At 42.9% G+C, this 13960-nt stretch overlaps 1 protein-coding gene across 4 annotated transcripts in view; it reads right to left on the bottom strand.

Moving 5' to 3' along the window:
• Positions 1-2153: 2153 nt before the first annotated feature.
• Positions 2154-13960, bottom strand: part of rpgrip1l (RPGRIP1 like) — a 385377-nt gene continuing 373570 nt past the window's right edge. For all 4 annotated transcript variants that reach the window (XM_072518258.1, XM_072518259.1, XM_072518256.1 and 1 more), the window contains one exon: positions 2154-5757. In XM_072518258.1, the coding sequence (XP_072374359.1) occupies positions 5660-5757 (98 nt within the window). In that variant the 3' untranslated portion in view covers positions 2154-5659. The remainder of the gene's footprint in view (positions 5758-13960) is intronic.

Consider the following 13960-nt stretch of genomic DNA (forward strand, 5'->3'; position numbering starts at 1 on the left):
AAACTATTTCACTGTCTCATTCAAACGTTGTTCCACATCAGGAGGTCTGGATGGTGTGACTTTCACCTCAATTATATGGGTCAGATGTTATGATCTCATTTTGTTTTTTGACCCGTCATCCAGTGCTACCGATGCCAGAAAATATCCATAGGCCACCCAGCTTGTGGAAAAAAAGCTCAGGATCAATACACTGTACTACACTAGTGTCAAATCTTCCTTTGGCTAATGGCCTCCGATGTGCAAATTTTTAGCCCCTTTGACGGTTATGCGTGTACCTTTTACCGTCTTTTACAACAAACAATTATGTTCATTCAGATATATCTTAAAATATACAATTAAGATCTTACTTTTTCAGATTACAGGCTGGGTTATCATGATTTTGGACCTAGATTAATAAATACAGATCACATTACTGTTAATTATGTACTAATTGGTGCAGTGTAATATACCAACAGACAGCCAGTGCCGGTTGCATGCATCTTTGTAATAACCAGTGAAGACTGTCAATGCAAGCACACAAGGCACAATGAGACAGGACCTTCCGGTTCTCGGTTAAATGCCACATATTGAAGGGAACGTTACGGCTTTGAATTAATTGTTAAAAACTTTGGAGGTCTGTGTATAATTATTTATAATAGCATTGCTCTGTTGGATAAAAGAAAATCTGACAATAATAATAAATGGTCTTTTTGATCTCCTCAATTAGAATGAAAGTGGAGCTTTTCTTTAAAGTGACTGACTTCCTGTTAGTGCTTAGAACTATTTTGGATTGCAATGCAGGTTTCCTTCCAATCTTTCTATGTAACAGTCGGGTAAATCCCAAATGGATGACAATCTAGCCATTTCTTTGGTATAATTCAGTATTTTATTTTCAAGTTCTAGTGGCATAAACATATGCTCACCAACTCCGTTAATGCTGGTTGTCTGCATTCAAAGGAATGTTACTTGTCTTTTAGCATTTATTACATGAGGAAATAATTTTCCTTGCATGGGGGGCCCAACTTAACGAAGATGCTCACTTCTCTTCCAAATCCACAAAAATTCCAAAGTGGTAATTGTATGTGTATTTGCATTCTGTTATGTGTAGTCATGGTGGTGCATATCGACAGAATCATTGGAACTGATGTTCCATGGTAGCAATATAGAACACCTGATTTTTGCTGAAAATGAAATGGTTTTCTGAAGTCCTGGTGGTATCATTTTACTATTTTAACTGTGTCCTCACTTCTGGAAATGGTGAGCTAGATTTTATGGAGGCAGCAGGAGTCTGCCACCAGGGCTGTAAGCTGGGAGGTGAGGGATGGTGGGGCAACTCACTTCAGTGGGAATCAAGGCCATACCTTGTCCCTACTAAGAATGACTGCTCACCCCCAAGAGCTGCAAGCCAATCAGAGGGTCAGCAGCCCCATTGCTAGCAATGGCCACTGCTGGGGCTGCACCTGAACAATGAGAGTATATTGGTGGCCATTCACCCTCACAGTTGGGTCAGTGGGTTTGGGGGTGCTGGGGCCAGTCAGAGGGTAGGTGAGGGCAGGTGGCGCCATTTCCACATGGGTAGCCATTGCTACTAGGAGGCCCCTGCATGGACCAAAGAATGTCTAAAAAGGAAGGTTCTCCCTGAAGCCCACCGAGAGGCCGCCAAGGTAATGCAGCTGAAGTGGAAAACAGCCTTGTGTGGATCAATTGGGCTCAAAGCAGGTTGGCTATCTGTCACCCTTCCAACTGCTGGCAAGGTGGCAAGGCAGCAAGAAGATAATAGTACAACATCTTGTGCTTTGCTGTGCCATTTCACCAGCCTTTCTGCCTCCCAGCCCATTCGCACAGTGCTGGTAAATTGTAGCAATGTGTGTATGCAAACATGTCGTTATAATTATCTGAAGAGCAAATATTTGCAGGGCTATGGGGAAAAGCTGGGGGGAGTTGGCCTAGCTGATTTGTTCTTGCAGAGAACCGGCACAGACATGACAAGTTGAATGGCCTCCTTTTGTACCATTCCATGATTGTCTGAATGTTTTCATTCTGTGGAATTCATTTTGCTGTTGGATTTAATTTTACAAGATGAGCATCATTACGGTTCTTTCATCTTCCTAATTTTTATAATTCACATATTTGTCCATAACAGACTGAATAGCAAAACTAACTTAGCTCATGTGTTAGGTTAATAAAGCATTAGATTTTATTTTTGTTTGAGCTAATTGGTTGAAACATTTGTCACTGGGAAGGTACATTGCAAGAATATGAAAGCACTGCAGGCTCATCTGGAGGCCTGTGAATTAGAGCCAAAAACATAATTTACACTAAAATTTATCTGTCCTTAGTGGGGGAAGCTTCATTCCCTCTTAGTGAAGAGACTCACCATTTTATAAAATAGTGGGTAAAGTATAACAGTGATTACTCAGAAGTGGCAGAGGCAGCAGATACAACAGGCACAAAATCATCTTATTAACAGCATACCAGTGACACAAAATACTTTAAATAGGTCCTTAAATGACTGAGTAGTATAATTCTTGGTACAACTGAATTCATTCAAGATTATATAGGGGTAGGGAATGGTCAGGATTTCCACTTTTGAGTACTGTCCAGTAACGACTGATGGCATTGCATATATGTGGATGCTGAGTGAGGCCAGGGATTGAGCTTGACAGCAAAGGCCCCATGGTCATCATTTACTGTACAAACTTACACATGGGGTGGGATTTTCTGGCCCTTCCTGCCAGCAGGATCCTCCGGTCCCATCAAAGAAGACTCCCTGCAACAGATTCCCCGGGGCAGGATGAACGAGCAATCCAAAATGCCATAGGCATTGATGCAATCTTGGCAGCCAATGGTGAGCTGTCTCAGCTGCTAGTAAACAGATCACGGGAGGAGGGTGGGGGGGATGGGGGTGCAAATACCTACGCATGCAGTTCAGCTGCTTGAATGATGTATTCAAAAAATGCCTATTTTTCAGTAGAGGGATAAAAGCAGAAGACTCAAAGAGAAAAAATATTCAAAACAGTTCATGAGGCTGCAGAGAGGCAAATGAATTCCCTGTTTATGGGACTAAGTACCATTCAGATAAGGTATCTGCATTGTGAAGTTCCATTGTAAATTACTTAATTTAGTTATTGCTAAACCACTGCCTGATGAAAGGAACAGTTCTCACAGTAATAACCCAGGTGCTATCCTGTTACACTAACTTTATTTGCGGAGTCTGAAATGCTGATTACTGTCTCTGTAAAGGATGGTGCAAAGGCAGTTGATATTTTGTCAAAAAGGATTAGTATTAGTGAGTATTATAGATTGCAACTTTTAAAAACATTTTTTGTCACCCGCTTGTGGGAAATCTAACAATCTCTTTAGTAAGAGACCTCACACTTTATGCAGGAACTTAACATTGCAATGTTTACTGTATTTTGCAGTAATACTACACTATACAGTTATGATATAATAATTTCTGGTCATGTTGTGCTTTTTCCCCCAAATGTACTTTAATCAATAATTTCTGTTCTTTAAATTATTTAATCTCAGAATATGATTTTATTACATTTCTGGAAATTTGTGATTTGTGTCAAAAGTTGTGATAATGCACAATGGAATCTGAAGGTCTAAAAAGATTAATCAAGAAACAAAACATCTTGTTTACTATAATATATTTGATTTGTCAGATATGTTTGGAATGGATTCTATTTGTAAGTTTTCACACTTTTATTATAATTTATGAATGTGCAGTACTATTTTTGCATTTTTTCACTTTATATTTCCATTAAGGAAATATACAGTTGGCTGAATGGGTCAGATAGGCCTCAAACGTTTCCATAGCCAACAAAGCCAAGTCTGCTCTGAGTTCTGACAACATTAAGTGTGCTTGCTGCAAGGTATTGATGAATATTTGTCTCCTGAGAAACTTTAGCAAATGCAAACTGGGGGATTATCTGGATGATAACGAATTATTCCACTGTTCTGTGTAAAAACAGAAAATGCTGGAAAGACTCAACAGGTCCAGCAGCATCTGTGGAAGGAGAAACAGAGTTAAAATCTCATTATCAACCTTGAAGATTTCTGCTTTTACTTCAGATTTCCAGCATCTGCAATATTTCGCTTTAGTTGTTCAGTGGGCTTGCTGTTGTTAGCCTAACAGATGTATGTGGTTAAGTCTTAAAAGAAATGTATTTGTACAAAACCGGTTAACAATCTTTCCACCCTACTTAAGACTTTCAAAGGAACAAACAAATAATAAGGACAATTCACTGCAATGTAAAGATCACAGATGGCTATGGTCGGGGTTTGTTCCAATGGCATCATGTTGTACGTCAACAAATTAATATTGCATGGATGTTATTTCAAAGGCTCACGAAGATTGTAATCCATTATTGAGGCCACGAAAGCAGATGGTTCAAACTGTATGCAGATACCCATTCTTGCCTTTACTCATTATATCTACTTTAGTGTTGAACTGTAATGAATTGTTTTATAATCGATTCCATCTTCTTTCCATTAGCAGACTTCAATGTACTCAAATCTGTGGAGAGAACTCGTTTTCCAGAGTTTTAATCATTGAAAAAGCAAATGCCTATTTCATTAAATGAAATGACTAATGATCATTGAAGCAAAAATTCAATGTATTCTGTTAAATTAGGAAGATTTTAATAAATGCCATCCCTCTTTCTCTATTTAGCTATGCTTATAAGGAAGAAAGGACTGTTTGCAAATACAAAAAAGGCACACCTAGGCATTTAAGAAGCCACTTCCTCCAAAAGCAAACAGAATTGCCTCTAGCACTGCTCATTTACACCCTCTGCTATATCTCACCTTTTAATGCGTAATGTCAGTTCTCTCCAATCACCTTCATTTTTTAGTCTTTTCCTTTTAATATTTTTAACCACTAGAAGTATTCCAAGCTTACTGGTTATTTTAGTGCAAAAAGGCTGGTCAGTTCAATTTGTACGAATTTAACAGACTTTGGTCTGCTGTAAATATCCATATACAAGCATGATTTTTAAACATATCTAAAAATGCTCCCAGTAAAAGACATCTATAGGTGCCTACAACTATTTCCTATATTTAATTTATAAGCTGTGCATGCATCAAAGGAAAGCAGAACTGAGATTTAATGTGCATAAAATAAGCATTAGCATTTTAAAGAGGCAGATTAACACATTAATCCAGGCTTTGGTATGCAATTTTCATACTCTGCCGCCATTAAAAACTTCACAGTGTGAAACTCTTAATGAAGCTAATCACAGGGTTTTATTTTTACTTAGTTAAGTGATAATGGGCAATATAAAAACTTTATTTCTGATTATTATTCAGAGGCTTACAAGTGACTGGTATGCTGAAAATACTTTATTAAAAATTAAATATCCATCTTGCATACATATGTAGAAAAAAAAGTTCAAAAATGCAAATAACGAAGATCATTCAATCACATAGTTATTAATTATTAACAAAGCCCTGTGCAAGGTTGCGTGTTCAACTATATTGAATAAAAAGCAGAAAAACAAATCCTTGGAATGAATGAAGATCAAGGAAAGCAAAAAATGGAAATGAAGAAAATCAAACAATCTCGTTGAATCTTAATTATGGTGCACATAAATGGAACTAAACTCATTTTAGTGTATTTCAGGAAAACAGGTTATCCATTTGAAGCGTCTAGTCCTGTGTGGCTTTCCAGTTGTCTTTATTTGTTCTCCTCATGTACTGAAAGCAAAGCCTCCAATGCCTCCACCGTCACTTTTAATTTTCCAATCACCAATGTGCTGTCCTGTGAGTCAACAACTGCAAAGAAATCAAAATGTCATGTCCTAAATGATTCATTGCAGGGTGCATTGAGAACTATATGATTCAGTCAGTTTGTTTAATGATCTGAGTTAGTTTTAAATGCCACATTGGAAGATTTGCACACATACATACAAAAACTCACACAGATTTAATTTCTATCTACACGTAAGTAATTTTGGTGCTCACTTACATAAAGGGTGTTGACAACAGGTAATCTATCACTTTTTGCACACTATCTCAGCATGAAACAAATCAGCTCAGTCACAGCAAGGCCAAATACAAAATAAAGATATCTCTAATCCCTCTCTGATCAATGTTTATTAACCCCAATCTTGGATGGAGGTTCACCATTGTGTAATAAGTAAACTCCCTCCAATTTACTAACAAACGTAGGCAATTTGAAAGGAGACAAATTACATATGCAATATTTTCTAACATCCAGTGTTAAGTGTTCATAGAATAGAATCATAGAATCCCTACAGTGCAGAAGGAGATCATTCAGCCCATCGAGTCTGCACTGGCCCTTGGGAAGAGCACCCTACCGAGACACATGCCCCCACCCCCATCACCCCACCTAACGTTTTTGGACATTAAGGGGCAATTTAGCATGGCCAATCCACCTAACCTGCACATCTTTGGACTGTGGGAGGAAACCGGAACACCCAGAGGAAACCCACTCAAGACAAGGGGAAAAAGTGCAAATTCCACACAGTCACTAGAGGCCGGAATTGAACCCGAGTCCCTGGCGCTGTGAGGCAGCAGTGTTAACCACTGTGCCGCTCAAGTGTTATCTATCCATTTCTCTTCTCCCTTCTTATTGTTCGGTTTTTACTTTTCTCCACTGTTTGTTTCTGAACTATGGTTGGGAAGAAACCAACGCTAGAGCTCAAAACTGGGTGAAAAAGGGAAGAAATGCAGTGAGAGAGTGCCTTTCATGACCTCAGGACAATCTAAAATGCTTGACAGCCAATGAAGTACCTTTTGAAGTGTAGACTCTGTTGCAATGTGGAAAATGTGATAGTCAATTAATGCATAGCACAGATGCACAAATATCAATGAGATAAATGAGCAGATAATGGGCTGAATTTTTTGGCCGTGCCTGCCTCAAGATCACCACGGACAGGACGGGGACTGTGAAAAAATCTTGATCTCAGCGGGAATTTCCAGTCGCCGGGCGGGCGAGGCCGGAAAATCCCACCCAATCTGTTTTAGGTTGAGGTGTAAATGTTGGCTCAAGTCAAGATAAGGATATCTGTGAAAACAAAGCCACAGTAGAATTGGGTGAATAGCTAAACAAATTCAGTGCTAAATAAAATGAAGAAGGGAATTTGATGGGCGTGGGAATTAGGTGGAGAGGAAAGGTGCTCAGTAATCTAAACCAAATGACAATAGTAATACGTAAATATACAAATAATCAGAGCAAATCATTAGATTTAAAGGGATAAAGTTAAAATTAGCTAAATAGAAAGATATCACTATTCAAAGAATCTGAATTGGCTTAGGTAAAAACCTGGCATACATGAATAATAAAGAGGAATAAGGGGATACTAAAATAAATAATAAAAAAAGACAAACAAAACAATTACAAATGAATCTGAAATCAAGCTAAATCCATTGACTAAATAAAATACATATCTCAAGTAATTCTATTTTAATTAGAATTAACTTAGATTCATATTGCATAATGCTTCACAGAAGCATTATAAAACCAGTTATGACACTGAGCCACATATTGAGCTATTCGGTCACATGACCTATGGCTTGGTCAAAGAGATAGGTTTTTAGGGATTGCCTTAATGGAGCAGAGAGCCAGAGCTGTAGGAAGGGAATTCCAGAGTTCAGGGTCAAGGCAACTGAAGGCATAGTCATCATCTTCCATACCTTGGAATTTGCGGGGTTGCAGGAGATTATAGAGACAGGGATGGACAAGGCTATGGAGGCATTTGAAAAAAGGATGAGAATTTGAAAGTTAAGACAATGCTAGAAAGAATAGAAATGGCATTGCAGGCTGTGAGTTGTAACTGTACCACGTGGGTGTGTGTGGACAGTCAGACTGTTACAAAATGCCACATCTATGGAAAATATCTCCAATTTGAGACATTCCAGTTCAGAGTCATTGAACTGCAATGTGATTCGAGATACTCCGATACATAAAGGGGTGGGGAGGAATTTCTGGATATAATTCAGGGGAAAACACAGGTGCAGGAAGGGAAGATTGTGACTTTACATTACCAGAGTAGGGAGTCTGAGGAGAGATAGAGCAGTTGGTTCTGCATACACCAACAGATACAATGTACTTCATATCTATTTTGTTGAAATTTAGAGTACCCAATTCTTTTTTTTCCAATTAAGGGGCAATTTAGTGTGGAAAATCCACCTACCCTGCACATCTTTGGGGTGTGGGGGTGAGACCCATGCAGACACGGGGAGAATGTGCAAACTCCACATGGACAGTGACCCAGGGCCGGGATCTCGTCGCCGTGAGGCAGCGGTGCTAACCACTGCACCAGCGAGCTGCCCTAGGTGTACTTCTTATCTATGAAGATAAAGCAAGCACGGTTTTGAGGACAGCCACATTGCTGACCTAGGCATTTAGTACAGACGGCTGTCCAAATTGGTGGGGTGGGGGGTAAGAAGAATGTAGGACAGAATGTCTGAGTTGGGTTTGGTGGCAAGGTCATTTGATCAGGTGGATGGGCAGTGGGTGAGGACCCCTGCTTGCCTCAAATCAATTAAGTGAGGAGCTGGAAATAACACCCACTTAGGGGGAGGCAGTGGCCTACAGGTAGTATCGCTAGACCAATAATCTAGAGACCCACAGACCTGGGTTTAAATCCTGCCATGGCGGATGGTGAAATTTGAATTCAACAAAAATTTGGAATTAAAAGCCTAAAAGATGACCATGAAACCATTGTCGATTGTAGTAAAAACCCATTTGGTTCACTAATGCCCTTGAGGGGAGGAAATCTGTCGTCCTTACCTGGTTAACTTACATATGACTCAAGACCCACAGCAATGTAGTTGACTCTTAAATGCCCCTGGGGGCTTGGGGGAAGGGGTTTACATCATTCAAAGGCACTCATTGCTTAATTGAGGGAACTAGCATTGGGAAAAAGGGTTATTCTGCCAACCCACTCCCTCCCCCTTCCTGCCATTACTTGCCTGTGCCTAGATCCTTTTTCGAACTGAGGCCTCTGGCGAATGTGGTACCGCCTGCAGCCACTGCCTTTCCGGTGGACCGATTCAACACCCTGGGAACAAAGACCCAAATCTAGCGTGTTTAGCTGCGTGTTTCCCGGAGCTTGGAGTGCTGAGAAACACATGACTAAACTACGCGACTCACATTGTGTAAGGGGCCTTAGCGGGGAACGCGAGGCCGCACACAGCCCCGTTTTGTACAGTGGGAAGCTCCGCTCGCTATAACTCCCCAGTGCAACAAGAGATTGGGACGCCGTTATTAAATGGCGCCCCGATCTCTGAGGCCCCCTAAGTAACCCTCTCAGCCTGAACGCACTATGGAAGAGTCCTCGGCACCCCCCCTGCAACCTCCAACACCCATGCAGGGAACCCTCCACCCGATCACGCACAAGTGCAAAAGAAATGCCAGCTTGGAACCACCCTGACCAAAGATCATGCAGCTGGGGGCCTCCGATCCCCTGGGAGACCCCCACCAGTGGCTTTCTGTCTGGTCTCCGTTTGTGGGGACCACTGCTAAACGGCGCTCGACCGAGGTCTCCGAGGCAAAGGGGATGAATCCCAAAACTTTGGGTACCTCGGGAATTTGCACATTAGAGCAAGACTAGCTCACTGCGGCATAGTGTGGCCGATAAAAGCTGGGAGATCCCGCTTTCAGGATCTACCCTGCTCGCAACGCCTCAAGAGATCCAACACGAGTAAAAACCAAAATTAAAATAATAATAATAATCTTTAATGTCACAAGTAGGCTTACATTGCAATGGATTTACTGTGCAAAGCCCCTAGTCGCCACATTCCGGTGCCTGTTCGGGTACACAGAGGGAGAATTCAGAATGTCCAAATTACCGAACAGCTGGGCCGGGATTCTCCGACCTCGCGCCGGGTTGGAGAATCGCCAGGGGGGTGCGAGAATCACGCCACGCGCCCCAAACCTATTGGCCGCGGCACCTATTGGGGTCCGTTGAAAGCGCGTCCCCCCCCACCCCCCGGCGATTCTCCGGGCCTCGATAGGCTGAGTGCCCACCGATATGAGTTACGTATGGTCCCATCCGCCTGGACCTCGGAGTTCTGGTTGCAGGGGCCATCCGGGAGTGGGGGGGTGGGGGGGGGGGGGGGGGGGGATCCGACTCCGGGGGGGGGCCTCCAGGGTGGACTGGCCCGTAATCGGGGCCTACCGATCAGCGGGCGGGCTAGTTCCGTGGGGGGCGGCTATGTTATTCTGCGCTGGGCCCCTGTAAAGCTCCGCCATATTGCCCTCGGGGCTGGCGCGGAGACGGGAACGCATACGTGGAGTCGCGCGGCCGTGGTGCGCATGTGTGGGCCCGTGCTGGCCATGTCGCGCTGGCATCCGAGCGCCGGAGCAGCGGACACCTCTCTGGCGCCGTACTAGCCCCCTAGGAAGGGGTGCACACCCGGGCCTGGCGGCCCGTTAACGTCGGAGTGACTGGCGCCGCTTTTGATGCCGGCGTTAGAACTTGGCCGCGAAATCGGAGAATCCCGGCCCACGTCTTTCGGGACTTGTGGGAGGAAACCGGAGCACCCGGAGAAAACCCACACAGACAAGGGGAAAACGTGCAGACTCCGCACAGACAGTGACCCAAGCCGGGAATCGAACCTGGGACCCTGGCACTGGGAAGCCACCGTGTTAACCACTGTGCTACCATGCTGCCCTCTATAAAATTGATAGTTTATAAATATTAACAGAAAGGATAAGAACAGATTTTGGGTTACAAAATGTGATAGTTACTCGAGGTGTATTGTAAAATTAAAAAACTACAGGAGTGACAAAGATGTGTTGAGTTGAATGATGAAAAAAACAGCATTGAGGCAGAATGATAGGTTAGTGTCTCGTACCCAAATAAGAATTTTTTGAGACTCATGAATGGAGTATAAGAATTAAATTGAACAACTTTGAGAATCAAATAGGGCATGACATTTTGGCCATCACTGAGGCATGGTTGCAAATTGATTGGGAATTAAATGTTCTCGGTTACAAGGGTCAGAATGTTTAGGAAGGCCATCCAAGCAGTCAATGGGGGACACATCCCCGCTGACTCCAGCAGGCCCAATGCCATTTGAAATGAAATGAAAATCGCTTATTGTCACAAGTAGGCTTCAATGAAGTTACTGTGAAAAGCCCCTAGTCGCCACATTCCGGCACCTGTTCGAGGAGGCTGTTACGGGAATTGAACCGTGCTGCTGGCCTGCCCTGGTCTGCTTTCAAAGCCAGCGATTTAGCCCTGTGCTAAACCCACTTGCAAAGATTCTCTGATGCGCGGGCACAAACCTGAACACATCAAAAGCAGTTAGGTGCTTTCTGCTAAGAAAAAGAGGACAATATTTCTAAACATTGTGGTTAGGCTCACAGTGGGTACTTGAGATGTATTCAGGCATGAAGGGAACTGAAAATAAACAATCCAGATACCTGGCTGCCTGGAAGCTATTACCCTATCAGTTGTAACCTACCAAAAGATTTTTCTCTTTGAAAATGAAGAGAAGCCTTGCAGATCAAAGTGCATGGGGGGGGGGTTAAAGCCTTGTGATGTGGTTTTGGCTTTCTATGAAGTAACAGCTGTCGCTTTCTACACCTCTGTCTGAGGCAACAGGTGTAAGGGACAGGTAAGTGAAAACACATTGATTTTTCACCATTTCAGCCTGGACTGCTCTTCAGCTTCCAGGCAAGGGTGACGAATAGGAGGAGTGGGGTGGGGGGTGGGGGTGGGGGGGTTGGTTTCTGACATGGGGACGTCTCTGATTTGGGGCCGACTCTGATATAGGGGTTTCGGTCATGGGGATCAAATGGGGGAAACGGGATGGGCAGGATTTGCTTTGTAGGGGGCCCTCCGATGGATTTTGGAGTCACCTATGTTCAATACTTACCCTTGTCCCACCATGAAGCCCTTGCTCATCAGGGCCACATTGGAAAATATCAATCCATGCTCATGTGAATCCTGGCCCAGATGGCTGGGCCATCAGAGACATGAAATGTCCGGTGTCCAGCCCATTAATCGGATGCATATGGGTTCAAATAACCCATTTGCATCCTCCCGCCGGCACAGGCATGTAGCTCATTGCCAGTGGGGTACCAGAGCATCTGACATTTATCCCATCTTTTACTCGACGTGGGATTCTCCGCCACAGCGGGAACTCCGCTACCTGAGGCGGGCGGCGGAGAATCCGGCCAATTAGCCTGGTTTCTTGTTACAGATGCTGTCTGATCTTCTCAGTATTTCCAGAATTTTCTGGGTTTTTAAAAAATATTTCCTGCAGCCACAGTACTTTCCTTTTGTACAAGTGGCAAAATGTATTAATTCAGAGATTATAGAGGCTTTTAGCAAATTTGCTTCAACAAAATATTTTAAAGTTCATATAGATTTGGAAGAGCAGAGTATTTCAAGCCAAAATTGTGGTGTAATTCTTCAGTGCATTCAAGTTAGTTTTCTGGAGTAATATATTCAAGAACCAACAAGGACAACCCATACTACGTTTACTAATGAGTAACGAGCAAAATTTAGTTAATACTCTCTTGATAAGGAAACAATAATCCCACATTGATCATATTAAGAATGAATTTGTTGGGTCTGATTCTAAATTTTTTTGAGGCTAACTTTAAGAGATGAAATGGAGACTGAAGACAGTAATCTGATCAAAATTGTTATTCAGTAAAATTATGGATAAACAGTGGGAAGTGTTCTAAAAATAGCTGAGTTTAATTTGGATTAGAATATACCCCTCGGGAACAAGAGCTCTACTTATCAAATAAAGAAACCATGGCTTTACAAAAAAGACGAGATATAACAAAAAGTGTAGAAAAGTGCAAAGAACAGACCCAATAGAACATAGAACATAGAACAATACAGCGCAGTACAGGCCCTTCGGCCCACGATGTTGCACCAAAACAAAAGCCATCTAACCTACACTATGCCATTATCATCCATATGTTTATCCAATAAACTTTTAAATGCCCTCAATGTTGGCGAGTTCACTACTGTAGCAGGTAGGGCATTCCACGGCCTCACTACTCTTTGCGTAAAGAACCTACCTCTGACCTCTGTCCTATATCTATTACCCCTCAGTTTAAAGTTATGTCCCCTCGTGCCAGCCATATCCATCTGCGGGAGAAGGCTCACACTGTCCACCCTATCCAACCCCCTGATCATTTTGTATGCCTCTATTAAGTCTCCTCTTAACCTTCTTCTCTCCAACGAAAACAACCTCAAGTCCATCAGCCTTTCCTCATAAGATTTTCCCTCCATACCAGGCAACATCCTGGTAAATCTCCTCTGCACCCGCTCCAAAGCCTCCACGTCCTTCCTATAATGCGGTGACCAGAACTGTACGCAATACTCCAAATGCAGCCGTATCAGAGTTCTGTACAGCTGCAACATGACCTCCCGACTCCGGAACTCAATCCCTCTACCAATAAAGGCCAACACTCCATAGGCCTTCTTCACAACCCTATCAACCTGGGTGGCAACTTTCAGGGATCTATGTACATGGACACCTAGATCCCTCTGCTCACCCACACTTTCAAGAACTTTACCATTAGCCAAATATTCCGCATTCCTGTTATTCCTTCCAAAGTGAATCACCTCACACTTCTCTACATTAAACTCCATTTGCCACCTCTCAGCCCAGCTCTGCAGCTTATCTATATCCCTCTGTAACCTGCTACATCCTTCCACACTATCGACAACACCACCGACTTTAGTATCGTCTGCAAATTTACTCACCCACCCTTCTGCGCCTTCCTCTAGGTCATTGATAAAAATGACAAACAGCAACGGCCCCAGAACAGATCCTTGTGGTACTCCACTTGTGACTGTACTCCATTCTGAACATTTCCCATCAACCACCACCCTCTGTCTTCTTTCAGCTAGCCAATTTCTGATCCACATCTCTAAATCACCCTCAATCCCCAGCCTCCGTATTTTTTGCAATAGCCTACCGTGGGGAACCTTATCAAATGCTTTGCTGAAATCCATATACACCACATCAACTGCTC

The sequence above is a fragment of the Scyliorhinus torazame genome, chromosome 10 (assembly GCF_047496885.1).
Source record: "Scyliorhinus torazame isolate Kashiwa2021f chromosome 10, sScyTor2.1, whole genome shotgun sequence".
NCBI classification, from domain to species: Eukaryota; Metazoa; Chordata; class Chondrichthyes; order Carcharhiniformes; family Scyliorhinidae; genus Scyliorhinus; species Scyliorhinus torazame.